Source organism: Pan troglodytes, chromosome 1, assembly GCF_028858775.2.
Source record: "Pan troglodytes isolate AG18354 chromosome 1, NHGRI_mPanTro3-v2.0_pri, whole genome shotgun sequence".
Taxonomy (NCBI): Eukaryota; Metazoa; Chordata; class Mammalia; order Primates; family Hominidae; genus Pan; species Pan troglodytes.
The window spans coordinates 95,825,721-95,842,873 of record NC_072398.2 but is presented as its reverse complement, the minus strand read 5'-3'; the positions used below and the strand labels follow the sequence as shown (position 1 = coordinate 95,842,873).

General features: G+C 50.3%; 1 protein-coding gene across 1 annotated transcript; it reads left to right on the top strand.

Moving 5' to 3' along the window:
- Window positions 1–13,468: 13,468 nt before the first annotated feature.
- On the top strand, window positions 13,469–16,705 carry S100A9 (S100 calcium binding protein A9). The gene is made up of 3 exons (XM_514430.7): window positions 13,469–13,557; window positions 13,945–14,109; window positions 16,322–16,705. Exons 2-3 carry the CDS (start codon window positions 13,960–13,962, stop codon window positions 16,514–16,516), a joined length of 345 nt encoding a protein of 114 aa, XP_514430.1. The 5' UTR covers window positions 13,469–13,557; window positions 13,945–13,959; the 3' UTR covers window positions 16,517–16,705.
- The last annotated feature ends 448 nt before the right edge of the window (window positions 16,706–17,153 follow it).

The following is a 17,153-nucleotide window of genomic DNA, read 5'->3' as shown; positions in this document are numbered from 1 at the left end:
GACTCCACCCCACCCTGTGGCCTTCCCAGGAGCTGTGTACATGCGCTTTAGAACTGCCTCTCATAAGGGCTGGGGTTGAGGAGGCTGCACACCAAGCCCTGTCCCCCAGGAAGGCATTCACTCCCTTTTGTCGTCAGGGGCTGGGGGAAGGTCTGAAGCAGGAAAGCAGAGAGATGTGTTGGGCACTTGAGGCAGGAAGCCATCACTGCACTCAGGAACTGTCCACAGCTAGCCAAAGTCAGAGGTGAGCCAAGGGCATGTGGTATGGGCACCAGTACGACCTACTAGAGTGATCATTACAGGAACAGATGGACATTTGCCTCACTGAGGCTGGAGCCCATGTGTGTGGCGTGGAGGAGCACACCAGGGATGAAGAGAGCCAGTTTAGGCTCCAGGGGTCCATAGATATGTGACCTCAAATTAATCAGCCTCCCTCCCTTGGGCCCCTCTTCCCAGGGCAAAGAGATGGTGACACCTGCCTACCAGTCGGGAGAGCTAAAGCCCTCATGTATGAGGAAGTCGTTTGCAATCTGTAGTGTGCTGTGCAAGCCAGGGTTGGGGGAGGGTAGAGAATACAGTTATTACTTAACCTTCCTTGCTTCCTCCTGGGAGCTCTCAGAGACAGGCACCTCACAGAAAAATCCAAAGGATTGGGAGTTTCATGGGGGTTTTAAATATTTTATTCATTATAAAACATATAGGACCACAACCCAGAAAATGAGGAAAAGGGATGAGAAGGGACAGGAGAAGCATCCCAGGGAAGCAACACTGACCATGTGCCGTGGGACCCAGACCCAGCTCTTACTTGTAGGCCACATCACACCCACTGTTGTTGTGGACATGATGGGCCTGCAGTTCCCGCAGTCTCTGGCTGCAGACTGTCTGGTCGTGACACTCCAGTCCAGGGACATGGTGTATAACAAGGACATTCACTGGCGTGGTCAGCTGAATACTGCAGCCAACAGCTTCTGCCCCCCATGCCTTGCGAGAGACCGTGGTGAAGACATCTGTGGGAAGGCCTTGGGGACGTCACTCAGCGCACCTGCCCCATCACTACCGCATTAGCCGGCCAAGCTGAACATGCAGGCATGGGCTGTGTCGGCCCCTTGGTAGTGGAAGAGCCTTCAACAGGCAGGTGCACCTGCCCTGCCCACCTCTACATACCCATCTCTCCAACACTCACCCTGAACACAGACTCTGCACCTGGCCAGGGAGCCTAATGCTTTGCTCCCCCATCCCATAATGTCCCCTACTCATCTCCTCCCCTGCTGTGGTCCAGGCTCTGCACTTCAGGAAGCATCACCTGCTTGTCCCTGGGGAAAGCCCTGAGCAGCCTGGCTTGGTGTCACCTCAGCATTCAATGTGTGCTCTCTGATCATTTCCTCTGCGGTTCTGAGTGTTCCCTGAGGGGACTGCATCTTCTCCCCCCAGCAGGGGCTATGTCTCCCCCTCAGTCTGAGGACTCCCTGAGGGCAAGGTTTGGGTCTCCCTCCACAGGGAGTCCCTGTCTGCAGAGGCTGTTTCCCCTCTTCCTGGGTTTCTAGCCCTCCAGCATCAGCCTTCCATCCCAAGGACCTGGGTAATTAATGCAGGTGGTTTACTGGTACTGCTCTCTGCACTTCAACCCCATTTTCCCCCTCCCAGTCACATGTGGCTTTGCAGACCTCAGAAACATTTCCGATCACATGAAAAACCCCAGCTCGTCCCAAAACCCCCTTACTATCCAGATCCAGTTTACCTTTTTCAGTGAGCTGGGAGATGTTCTCAAATAGGTACTGGAGCCCCTCTGATACCTGTTTAGCTTGTGTTTCGTTCCAGGAGGAATCACCTGCAAAGGAATAATCCCATTTTGCATCAGAGAGCACCAATACCAGCCATCATGGTGGCACCAGCTCTGAACAGAAACAGCCATCCCCTCTCCACTGCCCCTCTGCCTCCTCAAATCCCAGAGCCTCCTCTAAGAAATCTCTCTGGGCTGACCAGAGGGCCACCTCTAATAGCAGCAGGTGGCATAACTTCTTTCCATGCCAACTCTGGGAAATCCCCTGGGATAGGCAAGGAGTTGGAAATGTTATCCTTTTCTCATGAGCTGTATCTACACACACAATTGGCGGGAAAAAAAAAAAAAACTAGAAATGTATTCACACACTTCAAAACCACAAAGTCCTCTCTTGTGTGCATTTTACCGAAGCAATGGGGAAGCGTGTGTGAAGAACGGGTTAGAATTACCTGCACGGCTCAGACCAGTTCCCCCGGGATTGATTTTAGGGACGTGTGCTATGCCCATTCTCCTGTCTGAAGCCCATGGGGGATGGGCAGGGTGTTGATTGAGACCCTTACCCACAAGGAGCTTTCTCTTATTGACAAGCACAAACCCAAGCCATAGGCTGGACTCTGATTGACATCATAATAATACAAATGTAATCCTTGCTCCTGTTTATTTGCTTTTACTGCCCACGTATTGCTATATCTTCAGGTGCATTATCTCATTTAATCCTCACAGTGAGTTTAGGAAGTCATAACTATCTCAATTTTCAGATGGGAAAATAAAGGTTTATAGAGCTTAATTGCTTGTTTAAAATCATTCCTAGAGGCAGAGCGAGGACTTGAATCCAGGTCTATAGGCTCCAAGTTCTGTGCTCTATGTACAATCTATTCTTTCTCCTTAAGAGAGAGTAGGTTTTGGGGGGTTTTTTCGTTTTGTTTTGTTTTTTGTTTGTTTGTTTGTTTGAGACGGAGTCTCACTCTGTCACCAGGCTGGAGTGCAGTGGCTCAATCTCGGCTCACTACAACCTCTGCCTCCCGGGTTCAAGCAGTTCTCTCATGCCTCCCTCCCGAGTAGCTGGGACTACAGGAGCGCGCCAGATGGAGTTTCACCATGTTGGCCAGGATGGTCTCGATCTCTTGACCTCCTTATCTGCACGCCTCGGCTTCCCAAAGTGCTGGGATTACAGGCGTGAGCAACTGCGCCCGGCCAAGAGAGAATGAGTTTGTTTTTGTTTGTTGGTTTGTTTGTTTTTTGAGACAAGTTCTCGCTCTGTCACCCAGGTTGGAGTGCAGTGGCACGATCTCATCTCACTACAACCTCCATCTCCTGGCTTCAGGCAATTCTCCTACCTCAGCCTCCCTCCCGAGTAGCTGGAACTAGAGGCAAGTGCCACCACACCCAGCTAATTTTTGTATTTTTAGTAGAGACGTGGTTTCACCATGTTGGCCAGGATGGTCTCCATCTCTTAACCTCGTGATCTGCCCACCTAGGCCTCCCAAAGTGCTGGGATTACAAGCATAAGCCACCACCCCTGGCCAAGAGAGAGTAATTTTTGTTGTTGTTGTTTTTTGTTTTTGAGACAAGTTCTTCCTCTGTCACTCAGGCTGGAGTGCAGTGGTGGGATCTCGGCTCACTGCAGCCTTGAACTCCTCAGGCTCAGATGAACAGTAGGTATTTTTTAATTCCTATTATGAGACTTTAGGATCACCCTTCTCGGTTGCTCTTTGGCCCAGGGAAAGAAAACTTACCCCAGGCCTGGAGACCCAGAGCAGAGAAGACAAGAAGCCACGGCAGCATCCCCACGTGGTCCCAGGACACCAATCTGGAGAGTGTGGATGGCAGCCTGAGAGAGACGCTGACAGTTGTTAACATGACCATTCTCAATTTGCAGAGCATCCCAAACCCTGACTGCAGTGGGTGCCATCTGCCTCCTCTACCATCCTGTGGCCTCCTGAGGGCCAGCACCTGCTTCAGTCTTCTCAGGGCCCCCAGCATACAGCAGGTGCTCAGCATCCCTGTCCTATTATTACCCGAGGAACTCAATTTCATCACGTGCCCACGGCGTGCAAGGCTGTGTACACACTTGCACATGCAGTCTTATTTCATTAGTCCTCACACTAATCCTGTCATGTAAGACTGTTAACCCCCATTTTTACAGACAAAGGAAGTAAGATCCAAGAATGGTACAACCGAGAAATCCAGACTCATATGGATGGGTCTGATGCAGAGAATCCCTTCCCAGCTGGGAATATGCCAGATGAGGGAGATATAGGAGTAGGAGGGGTTCCTAGTTCTAGGGCAGAGGAAATCCAATCCTTAACACTCTTTCTGGTGGATTCCAGTCCCTTTGCTGGAAGAGGGCTTCTGAAGAAGAAACACATACTCAACTCACAGATATATGTGGGTCCTGTGCTGTCCCAGCCCAGCAGGTCAGGGTGCAGTCAGCTTGCCCCTGATTGGCCAGCAGCTCCTTCCCTTCCAGACTTGGCCTCCAGGCCCTGCCCTTCTTCACCAACTGGTGCCTTCTCCTCCAGCCTTCACTCTCCCTAGCCCTAGAGGGCACTCCCTCCCTGGAAATGGAGCACTCGGGCTCTAGCTTCCCAGAGAGAAGAAGAGAGCCCAGGATCCCTAACAAAAGATGGGAGAGAAGGGAAGACAGAGGGCAAGGCTCTGAGCCAGCTCCTTTCACAGCACCTGGAGAAATGCAAGTGGGACCAGACTCAGGCTGAGAGCACCTGGGGACCCGCCCTGTGAATAAGCCCAGGTAGCTCCTCCCTGGGAAAGGGCAAGATTGCCCAACACTCCGGAGAGCTCGTCCTCAGCCCCAACCTGGGAAAGCCTGCAGGGCCTGAGGGTTGTGTCTGCAACATCTAGAAACTTCCTGCCTGTGAAGATCTGCTCCAGGAGCCTGAAGACTGTGGATTGAAGTCACTCACCAACACCACCTTTTACCAGGGTCATGAGCAGGGTCAGGATGGACAGAGAGAAACTGGGAGGTACAATCTCAGGAAACAGCTCACGATGCCTAATTCTGCCCCAATAGCTTACATGTCTGCCCATCATCCTCCCGCCTGCCACTCCCCACCGTCGGCATCAAGCTGCCACCTACCACAGAAAGCCTCCCACAAACCAAGAATCTCCAGCTCCTCGCCATGTTCCAGTTGTCACCTAATCTCATTCCACATTCTGCAACCTGGACTTACAGCCCTTGAGTCTTCACAGAGGAAACTCTGCATGACACTTTCCAAGAACGCAGTAGGATGCAGTCTCCACGGGGACCTGCAGAGCCTCTCATGTCCCGGAGGGTGGGGCAGCCTCCCTAGACACTTAGGAAGTGCCCTGAATCCAGAACAGTTGCTCTCAGTGAGCTGCAGTCCCACTCTCAGACTGGGCTCCCCAGGAGCGCTCTCTGGATGGGGCCCCTTGAGCATGCGCCAGGTCTACCTGGCATTCATCCCAGTCATGCACCCAGACCCAGGCTGGAGCTGTGTGATGAGCAGGGGCTGCTGAGCTCTGTCCTGGGGTGAGGGTGAATGTGGGGCAGAGCCGGAGACAGAGATGAAGGAGACCAAGAACTGCAGCCTGGGACCAGCACTGTAGGGACCCTGGTAGTTTCCCCAGCCTGGCAACATGCTGTTTCTCCATGCCTTTTGCTGGCCGCCCATCCTAAATAAGTAGAACAGCTCTCAAAATGAGAAGGTTTCTGGGCTTGCATCCGGGGCACCAAGGACTTGAGGAGACTCGGTTCCCCTTTTTGGAGCGGCTTGGGGAGGGGAAGCCCAAGAAGAGATTGGGTGGTGGCTGCCAAAGGGGATCAACAGATTCTCTGCCCCATCCAGAGACCAACAGATTCTTGAGGACTAACAGACTGAGGGCTGTCCGGGACGAGGGCATCAGGAGGGAGGAAGAGAGCAGTGCGGGTTGTCCCTCTCTGATTCTGTGAACTCAGAATCCCGAGAGGACCTCCTAAGTCCTAAATTATCTGGCCCCCAGCCCCATCTCACTCCACGCTGCCAGAGCAGGCTCCCAGTGCTCTCTGCCCCACCTCCCACCATCTCAGGACCCTTCCCAAGTGCCCAGCCTCGCTCCCCACCTGCGCCCAGAGGCTCCACTTCAGCCTGGCATCTTTGGAAAGGGCTCCGTGACTAGTTGGGACTGGTAGAGGCTCAGAGTCTCTCTTCTCCATTCTAGCACCTGAATGAATTGTAATTATAATCTCCTCAAGAGCAGTTCCCAAGTCTATCTCTTTACCTGCCTTTAATACTATCATTATTTATATTTACATTTTTTTGTCCTCTGTCTTAAGCTTCCCTCCAGCTGTGAATTTCACAGAGGTGGGAATTTACTTTATTCTGTAGTCTCAGGGTTTAGCTTAGTGTCTGGCATAATGCTGACACATGTTAGAAACTCAATAAGCATTTGTCAGATAAAGAAGGAAGGAAGGAAGGGAGGGAGGGAGGGGGAGAGAGAGAGGGAGAGAGAGAGAAAGAAAGAAAGGAAAGAAAGAAAGAAAGAAGAAAGAAAGAAGGAAAGAAAGAAAGAAAGAAAGAAAGAAAGAAAGAAAGAAAGAAGAAAGAAAGAAAGAAAAGAAAGAAAGAGAAAGAAAGAGAGAAAGAAAGAAAGACTTAAACAGGACACGCTTTTAAAAGGTGTCAAAAGAAGAAATGGAAAGGAAAAGCAAGCCAGCACACCGACCTGCTTCAAATAATGCATACCTTCAAGTACCTAAGGCAGTGGTTCTCAAAAAGTGGCCCAGGGGAAACTGGGGGACCCCAAGATCCCTTGGGGGGTCCATGAGATCAAAACTAATTCCAGAACAATATTCTCTGAACTTCCCACCACAGGAAACTGCCCACAAACCAAGACTCCCTGCTCCTCACTTTCCTCACTGTGCTGATATTTGCACTGATGACACAAAAACAATGGTAGAAAAAACCGTTAGAGACATGAACCTATGTGTGGCGTCAGACTGCACTAGCAGTCATTGTATTCCTCACAATGTATTCTTTCAAGAAAAGGAGGCTCACTTAGGAATGTTCTTGATGAAGCAGTGAAAAATTACTCATTTTATTAAATCTCAACCCTGATTCTCTCAAGGAAAAGCATTTGTGTGCTACAGTTGTGAGCTGAACCAGCCACTTTTTCATGGACGCCATGAACAAATAACATAGAACAAATGATAGCCAAACTATGGATACTCATATTTGGGTATGCGGCATACATTTTCTTGAAAATTAACAAAGTGAGCCTTTCACTTCCGGGAAAACAACTAGAATTTGTTAGCATAATAAAATTGGAGCTTTCAGGCAAAAATTTGAATTTTGGAAAATTTGTATCTGCCACCATGAGTTTCACAGCTTCCCAATATTTGAAGACTACTGACAGGATCAGTGGTGATATTAACAAATGTGGTGGGGCTTTTTTGCTTGTTTTGTTTTGTTTTGTTTGTTTTTGAGACGGAATCTATCTCTGTCGCCCAGGCTGGAGTGCAGTGGCACGATCTCTGCTCACTGCAACCTCTGCCTCCCGGGTTCAAGTGATTCTCCTGCCTCAGTGTCCCAAGTAGCTGAGACTACAGACATGTGCTACCATACATGGCTAATTTTTTGTATTTTTAGTAGAGATGGGGTTTCATAGTGTTAGCCAGGATGGTCTCGATCTCCTGACCTCATGATCTGCCCGCCTCAGCCTCCCAAAGTGCTGGGATTACAGGCATGAGCCACCACGCCCGGCCAAATGTGGTTTATTTATATGTGTGTGTGATATATATAAATATGTATATATATTGAGTAATAAATGATGTCAGCATTTAGAAGACGTACATAACTCAGTCAACCAATATTTTCCAAATGATCAATATATGAAGTCACAAAGTCACAAAGTTTGGATAAAAGATCCATTAAATTTTAAGAGGGACCAATTGATTCTAATGTAACAGAGAACAAATAATTCATTGATATGGTTTCAGACTCTACGTTACAACTAACCTTTGAGAAACCATCACTTGTTGGGTTTTGATGTAATATGAGAGAAGAATATCCACAATTATATATTTAAAAGCTATTAATGTATTCATCCCCTTTGCAACTACTTATCTGTGGGAGATTGGATTTTCTTCAAATCTTCAACCAAAGCAACCTACAGCGATACCTTGTATGCAGAAGTAGATGTGATAAACCAGCTGTCTTCTTTGAAGCCATACAGTAAAAAGGTCTGCAAGAATGTGAAAAAACACACTCTTCTCACTAGCTTTTGACATATATATATATAATTATTTTTAATTGTTTAAAAATGTGGTAATACGTAATGTGTTTATTAATGGTACTTTAAGTGAGTTAATAAATCATTTTAAATTTTTTAAACTTTTAATGTAGTAAATACTGATACATCTAATCCACAAAAGCTCTTTGGGATACTCAATAACTTCTATGAATACATATAAAAGGGTCCAGAGAACAAAAAGTTTAAAAACCTGGGGCGAAAGGAATCCCACAGGCTGTCCTGATGCAGATAGGCCACAAGGTGGCAGCATGCGCCCTCTGATAACTCCGGAGCCACCTTTCACTCACTAGGAGTCTCTGAGCAACCTCTTTTATCCATCACTCCCTTCCACTTCCTTCCTTACCTTCATGCTTCTGTGTGGCACGTCTTTTTTTTTTCTAACTAGCTTTATCCACCAACGCCTTCATAATTACAGGGCATAGCCATCTCCTAAGCATAAGTTCTGGCCAAACCAAGCCAGTCATTCATTTTATTCTGCAAACATTTGTCAGGTGTCACTCATATGCAAAGCTTATCATCCAGGGATGAGTACATTGAGAACACTGCTCCCAAGTAGTTAATAATATAATGAGGGAGACAGATCCAAAGGCCAGTGATTATAATGCCTGATGAGTGTGCAAACCCTTTATTCTTTACAAAGGGCTGTGGACTTCAAAGGGAGTCCTGAGAGCAGAGGATGCCAAAAGCCAGATGCTGAGATACTCGCCAAAAATTTCTGCAGGGATCTGGAACCTAGGGACATAGTCAGCGCAAAAGCCAGGTTCCCAAGAGATCGGGGAGGAGAAAGGGTTGGAGCAACAGAAGCCAGGCAACAAAAGGGAATGCCAGCTTTCTCAATTTTGAAGGTGGCATGTCTGAGAAATTAGGAGGATGATGAGCAGAGGCAGCCAAGGTGGAGACAGGGGGAGAGGTCCAGACTTGGGGAAGCTTAGGTTGAATGTCTAAGAAGCCAGATCATTGGAGGGTCCTCACTGTGGATGCTGGAGCAGCCCAGCATGGGGGCAGGGAGTGCGGCTGCTCTCAGCAGGGGGCCTCAGAGACCTCAGGATGGCCAGTCAAGGGAGGCCACGAGGATGCCAGGGGTGGTCAAAGCTTGGTGTGGACTGAGCCCAAACATGGTAGAACAATGGTCTGAAGCTACCCGTGGATAGCTTCTGTAAGTCATCCTAATGCACTAGAGTCTAGAATGAGCACTGGGGAAATGGGGGATGTTAGGGCGCTTGTGGTTAGGAGACCCGTATCCAGAGATCTCCAAGGAAGAGCACTTGGGACTCCCAGCAAGGAGGAAGACAGGGAGTGGAGGAATAGGCAGCAGGCTGTGCACAGCCTAAGTGGGGCTGGGCCTCAGGCATCAGAGTCCCTGTGAGGAGAGGGACCTGACTTCACCTGCAGGTGGAGCAAGTAAGCCAGGAGACAGTGTCCAGGGGCCATGAGGCTAGTGGTAGTCATGAAGCCCACCAAGAGTCCATCAAAACTTGGAATCTGTGCTAGAAATGACCTAAGGGTCAGCTGTCCCAATCTCCTCATGTAATGGATAAGAAAATGGAGGCCCGAACATGGAAATCACTTCTAAAGACCACCAGCAAGTCTGAGAAAGCTAAGGACTAAAACCAGCTCAGTCCCTCAGTCTGGGTCCCACTGTGTGCCTGCTGTAACACCCCCATTACAACACAGGAGGGGTAAAGCTCCCTGAAAGGCCACAGTGGGAGCTGCAGAGAAGGGAAAGACAGACCCGCAGTGGGTCCCAGGCATCTGGGAAAGAGCACAGTGATTTGATGGTAGCTGCAGGAACCTCTGCCTGCTTGTTTGTTTACTTGCTTGGTTGTTTGTTTGTTTGAAATGGAGTCTCACCCTGCCACCCAGGCCAGAGTGCAATGGCGTGATCTTGGCTCACTGCAACCTCTGCCTCCCAGGTTCAAGCAGTTCTCCTACCTCAGCCTCCTGAGTAGCTGGGATTACAGGTGCGCACCACCACACCCGGCTAATTTTTTGTATCTTTAGTAAAGATGGAGGTTTCACCATGTTGGCCATGCTGGTCTCGAACTCCTGACCTTGTGATCCACCCGCCTCGTGCTCCCAAAGTGCTGGGATTACAGGCGTGAGCCGCCGTGCCCGGCCACTTATTTGTTTTTTAACCCAAAAAGCCACGCCCTTTTCTCCCAGTGGAAACCTCGAGTCATTGTACAGAGCCAGGAAAATTGGCCCACCCACTTCATGCCCTAGCAGAAGGCTCCGACTTTCCCTGGAAAATCAGTACCCAGAGGGGAAGACCCCCATCCCACCATCCCTCAGTCCAACCTCTGGCCTCGGCTGGCAGTGAGGAGGCAGGTGGGTGTCGGCCACCTACTGATCATGCCAGGAATTGTCTGCTCCGGTCAGAACCAGAATGGCTCAGCCCTGGCCTCACCTGCGCCTGGGCTAGCCTGGAACCTGGGGGCCTGCAGTGGCCTTCTAAGATGGGGGCCCACTGTCAGCATCAGATCCCCCAAGTGCAGATTCCCGTCTGTTTTGAAACCCTGATCAGCTGCTCATTCCCACCCACTGCTGAGCCTTGTCTCCCCCAACTCCCTATTTTACTTTCATTCTGAATCAGCACTAAATGACCACAGTCAGTGGCTCTGCAGAAAGTCACAGAACAGAGGGTGACAGGCCAGTATTTATGTCACATTCACTCATTTCATCATTGATTCATGCACTCCTGAATTTATTCAATCAACAAGCGTTCATCCAGTGCCTCTGAGCCAGCCCTTGCCTGGTGCTAAGACTTCGGAGGTGAGCAGGCAGCATCCCTGCCTAGAGGAGCCGCAGTGGTGTGGAGGAACCAGAAAGTCCACCTGAAAGCTGAGAGCTCCATGACAAAGCAGAGATGCCTGCCGCACACCATCACTCAGGGTTTGATTAACACACACCCTGCTTCATTGTCATGCTTTTTTTGTTTTTATTTTAAATTAATGGACAAATTGTATTAAACAGGAATTTTCACATAAAGCTTCAGATGTCCTGGGCCCTCAGGAGGTCCAAGAACATCTGGTCTACTTTCCCACGTGGCAGCCCTGGCCTGACACTGGCTGTCCCTTCAAGGTAGGAACATTCTCATTCCCCACAGTTGCCACCACTGTCCAGTGTCCCCAACCCTGAGGCCCCATATCAGTGGCCACAAGTTGCCCTACTGCTGCCGTTGATGTTCTCATGCCCCACCAGCTTCACCTTGGGTCTGGTTCCCGCAAGGGTGAGTTGGAGATCCTTGGTCCAGAGTGAGAAGTGCTTTGTCAGAGGCAGCAGAGGGCGCCATGGGAGCACACAGGAAGGGCGCCTGGGGCTGTGCAGGGACTGCAGAACAGGCTGCATTGGCACACAGGGTCGGCTGCTGGCTGCTGGCTGCTGGCTGCTGGCTGCTGGCTGGGTTTCCTCTATTAGCTTAAACAATGGAAGGTGGACTTGGATAGGAAATCTACCTCATGCATTCCTGAGCTGTGTCTGCACCGTTCATTCATTCATAGGCGACTCATGCATTCAAGCACTCATTTATTTATTAAATGCTTGCTGTGTGCTTAGCACTGTGCCAAGCCCTGTCCTTAGCTACCAAGAATTTAAAACGTAATTTGGAAGACAGGATATAAGATTATGTCTCCCCTTTGTATTGCGACTCACTCATCAAGTTCTCCCAGCATCTAGCATTCATATCTGGCACTCAGTAGGTGCTCAACAAATATTTGTTGCATAAATGAATGAAAAGATTATTAGTAATAATACCTTTTATTTACTGAGCTCTTCCCAACTTTCCATGTATTGTCGCAATCCTCAAGGTAAGTCCTGATATTATCCTATTTTATTGATAAGAAAAGTAAGGCACAGAGAAGTTAAGTAAACCGCCTAAGGTCACACAGACAGTCTGAAGTCTTAACCACTACTCCAGGTGCATCTCAGCAGTGTGAGGCAGGCCATGCTTAGGGCCAATGCTTAGCACACACAGAGATTGCCTCAGGCTTTCAGAGGACAAAGCAGTCTGGAGGGGCTGGGGCAATAAAGGAAGGCTTCATGGAGACAGAACAAAATAACCAGTGCAGGTAGAAGAAGAGAACCATCTTTCCTGATAGAGAGAGGGGGCAGCAAGCAAGAGGGAGTCCCAGGGTGGATCATCCATACTGGCTTCCAGGGGTGGGGGGAAAGGATGCCAGCAAGGACTTCAGCAAGGATCAATCAGCAAATCCGAGGGGGTCCCTCTTGCCAAGCCCTGGGCTGTGTGCATAGGAGAAGGAGAACATGAATGAGAACCTACCTTTGAGGATCTACAGCCAATTGTTGGACAGAGGCAAAATATGTAAATAATTTTACTCCAGGAAAGCAAGTGTTGAGAGCCAGAGGTGGTATGAGAATCATAGTCAGGAAGACAGAAACTGTTTCCAAATGGGAAGCACAGAGCAGTCTCCTTGGAAGAGAGTGCATTAGAACTGAGCTGTGGGGGTGGGCAGGATATCTCTGTGGAGTAGGGGAAGGGCACTCCTGGGGTGGCAAGGTGGGAGGTGGGCCCTGTGTTCCCACAGTGGGCAGGGAGGTAGTGAAAGGGAAGCTGGCCGGACAGGCAGGGCCATTCCAAGAGGGCTTTGTGTGCAGGGCTAAGCCAAGCTTTCTGCATAGGCAATGGGGAGCCACTGGAGGTTCATAGCAGGAGAAGGACACATCTTGACCACCAGGAGGCTATGTAAAAACAGTTGTCTCCCAAGTTATAAGTTCCTGGAACCCTTGCTGGGAGCAGGATTTAGAAAAATGATGCTGAGAGATGCTAGAAACATATTCGCCCTGAGGCTCTCTCACTCAGACTGCAAGAGGAAGGTATCATCAGAATTGCCCTTAACCAGGAACCAGAATAGCTGGGTCCCCTTCCTGCCAAGTCAGCAACCAGCTATGTGACCTTGCTCAGGTCCATCTCCGGGTGTCAGTTTCTTCATCTACAATGCAAGAGGGTTGCCCACCTCTGAGAACCCTTCTAACCCCAAATCTCACCCTATGAATCTAAGAACACCAACCCCTCGCCATCCTAAGTATCACAGAGCCAGGCAAGCATGGGTGAGAGCTCAGACCATCCTTGTTGGACTAAAAGGAAGGGGCAGACTGCCCATGGGGGGCAGCCAAGAGGGTCAGGCCCCCATAGGTCCTCAGCCTGCTTCAACCTCAAAGGGGATGGGGGGCTGAGTGGTGCCAGAGGAGCAGCAGGCTCACTCGGGGAGAGTAGGGCCTTAGGATAGAAGGGAAATGAACTAAACAACCAGCTTCCTCCCAAACCAGTTTCAGGCCAGGGTTGGGAATTTCACAAAAAAGCAAAAGGCGCTCTGTGAACACTTCCTGCCCCGCCCCAGCCCCCTTCCTGGCAGCATTACCACACTGCTCACCTGTGAAGCAATCTTCCGGAGACAGGGCCAAAGGGCCAAGTGCCCCAGTCAGGAGCTGCCTATAAATGCCGAGCCTGCACAGCTCTGGCAAACACTCTGTGTGGCTCCTCGGCTTTGGTAAGTGAGCTGCCAGCTTCCCCAGGCAGAAGCCTGCCTGCCAATTCCTTCTTTCCTTCCCTGACCCAACTTCCTTCCAAATCCTCCTCCTAGAAGCCCTCCTTGGTTGGCCCTGCCCACTTTAAAGCTTCTTTCACATTTTCTTAGGTCATGTTCCCCTGGGGCCTCCTGCCCTCAAATGCTTTGCTTTTTGGCACTCTGTAGATATTCTAAAAACTCATTTTGTACATGTGTGTGACAGGCCATCTCCCAGTTAAGTTGCAGCCTGTGCTTTCTTTTTATTTTGCACTTCCCCCACTATTTCTGTGAGTGCTTAGTAGGAAGTGTCAAAGAAGCTTGACAGCATTTTCTTCTAAGTGTCCCAACTCTTGGTTTTCCATTACACAGACAGAGTGCAAGACGATGACTTGCAAAATGTCGCAGCTGGAACGCAACATAGAGACCATCATCAACACCTTCCACCAATACTCTGTGAAGCTGGGGCACCCAGACACCCTGAACCAGGGGGAATTCAAAGAGCTGGTGCAAAAAGATCTGCAAAACTTTCTCAAGGTAGGGCTGGACTCTGGCAGGTCTGACCCAGCCTCACAGCAGTTTGGGTTGACAAGGGAGGATGCGAGTATGGGCTACAGCAATCAAGGGGAAGGTTTGAGCTCCTGGAGCCCAGCCCCAAGATGCAGCGAGTGTCCTGTTATACAGGGCAGGTGCTCACAGTTACACAGGACGACAGGGTCAAGAAATTGCTCAATTGAACACCTGCTATTTGTCGGGCCCTGTTCTGGGCAGAGGGATGTAGTGGTAAATGGGGAGCCCACTATTCCAGTGGAGGGGGACACACAGTAAAGTTGTTGGCCAATAAAGAGCACAGATAAAGCCAAATGCCAATAAGTGCCTGGAAGAAAATGAGATAGAGTGCGCTGTGGGCAATGGGGCTGGGCGGGGTGGAGGTGACCAGTTAGGGTACATGAGAAGGGCCTCTTTGAGGAGGTAACATTTGAGCTGAGCCCCGAATGTTGGGGAGGGAAGCCCCTGAGGATGACACTTGGCACAAAGCTGAGGAGACCCTAAGCCTCAGGCGGGAACTTGGGGTGGAAGACTTGGAGGGCTTTTCTAATCCTAAGGGTCTGCGGTGGAAAATGAATGCATAAATAGCACATGGAGAGCACCTGCACAGCACTCAGGGAACTGGGAGGTTTTTCCCCTGCTCCAAAAATGATTAGGCAGTTCTAAGAAAAAGGCTGAGCACTTCCAACAGCCTTTTTGTTTTCTTTTCAAATTTGGGGAAAGTCGGGAAACAGAGGCCTGCATTAAGAAGGCTGGAACACATGGGTCTCAGTCTCAGTTCCACTCCCGGAGCCAGACATCCTGGGGTAGGTCCCCAGCCCTCCCAGTGCTCCTCCCTCCGCCTTGGTAAGGTGGAGAATTGCAGCCTTCAGAGTTAGGGGCCCTGACAGCTCTCCATAGGTGGAGGCCTCAGGCGGGCAGGATGCTGGGTGGGGTAGGCAAGAAAGGGCCCAGCAGAGAGGCCGCATGGCAAAACTATCCTCCATGTGACCCCCTATGCCCGCTTCACCCCCCACCTGACATCCCCCGCCAGAAGCAAAGTGATGCTGTGGGAAAGGAAGCAGAGCCTCATGGATGGGCTGCACAGGAGAGTGCTCGCATTGGCTGGGTACCCCACAGGTTCTGGGAAGGGACTTAGCGAGGTGACTCAGCCAGAGGGTGGCAGAGCTGGAACCAACCAGTGCTCTCTTGGACCCCGCCTGGGTCTGGGTCTTCCACCTCCCCTGATGTCTCTCTCTTTTTTTTTTTTTTTTTTTTTTTTTGAGACAGAGTTTCGCTCTTATTGCCCAGGCTGGAGTGCAATGGCACAATCTCGGCTCACCACAACCTCCACCTCCGGGGTTCAAGCGATTCTCCTGCTTCAGCCTCTGGAATAGCTGGGATTACAGGCATGCACCACCACGCCTGGCTAATTTTGTTATTTTTTGTAGAGACAAGATTTCTCCATGTTGGTCAGGCTGGTCTCGAACTCTTGACCTTAGGTGATCTGCCTGCCTCAGCCTCCCAAAGTGCTGGGATTACAAGCATGAGCCACCCTGTCCGGCCATCTCCCCTTTTATACTTTATCACACCCTTGAAGGTCAGCGGAGCACATACTCTGCTCTCTGACCCTCCATCTCCCCTGTCCACACCTAGTTTTTCTAGGTGTTTCCCCGTTGTGTTGGTTGAAATAAGTTTCACTAATTGGTAACCTCCAGAGGGAAGGGAAGGGAGGGCAGGGGAAGGAGTGAAGTGCAGAGGGGTAGCGGAGTGGAACTGGCCTCTAAGTCAGATCTGAATTTGCATGCCCTGAGTAGTCAAGCTGTGAAAACTAATGACCCTCTCTAGGACTGGTTTCGAGTCTTCCTCCAGGAAGATACCATTCCTAGCTGTTAAAGTTGTTATGAGGACCAAATGAGGTGACATTTCCAGGCTTACTCATGCCATGACCAGGGCAAGACCCTGGAACTCAGCTTCCTCTTCTATAAATAGAGAATCAGCACCCAAGTCACAGGGTCATGGAGGGAATAAACTGGAGAGCGTTTGGTGTGTGCTCAGTGTCTGCTCCATTGTGCGCACTCAGCCTATGGTCATTTTTAATTTTTAAATCCAGCCCCAGGGTGAGGCTTCCCTGTACATTTGCCAGCTGGTCATTTACTGTGCTCCCAGTCCCCACCTCTGGCCACACCCAGCTCTCACAGCCTTCTCTCCCCACCCGCAGAAGGAGAATAAGAATGAAAAGGTCATAGAGCACATCATGGAAGACCTGGACACAAATGCAGACAAGCAACTGAGCTTCGAGGAGTTCATCATGCTGATGGCGAGGCTAACCTGGGCCTCCCACGAGAAGATGCACGAGGGTGACGAGGGCCCTGGCCACCACCATAAGCCAGGTCTTGGGGAGGGCACCCCCTAAGACCACAGTGGCCAAGATCACAGTGGCCACGGCCACGGCCACAGTCATGGTGGCCACGGCCACAGCCACTAATCAGGAGGCCAGGCCACCCTGCCTCTACCCAACCAGGGCCCCGGGGCCTGTTATGTCAAACTGTCTTGGCTGTGGGGCTAGGGGCTGGGGCCAAATAAAGTCTCTTCCTCCAAGTCAGTGCTCTGTGTGCTTCTTCCACCTCTTCTCCAACCCTGCCTTCCCAGGGCTCTGGGCATTAGACAGCCCTGTCCTTATCTGTGACTCAGCCCCCTCATTCAGTATTAACAAAATGAGAAGCAGCAAAACATGGGTCTGTGCTGGGCCCCTTGGGCTCACCTCCCTGACCATGTCCTCACCTCTGACTTCAGGCCCCACTGTTCAGATCCCAGGCTCCCTGCCCCATCTCAGACACCCTGTCCAGCCTGTCCAGCCTGACAAATGGCCCTTGTCACTGTACACTGTAGAAAGCAAAAGGGCATATCCCTACCCCTTGATATGCCAGCTGCCTCACCAACCAGCCCCAAGCCTGTCTTCACCCATCACTGTCTACACAGCCCTCTCTCTCCTAACAGAATTCTATTCCTCTGAAAGTCTTCCAGAAATGGACCTAGATAGTGCCATGTCT

Coding starts and splice junctions, on each gene's coding strand:
- S100A9 (XM_514430.7), top strand. CDS start 13,960: ATGACTTGCAAAATGTCGCAGCTGGAACGCAACATAGAGACCATCATC. Junction 14,110..16,321: donor ATCTGCAAAACTTTCTCAAG/GTAGGGCTGGAC, acceptor CCCCACCCGCAG/AAGGAGAATAAGAATGAAAA.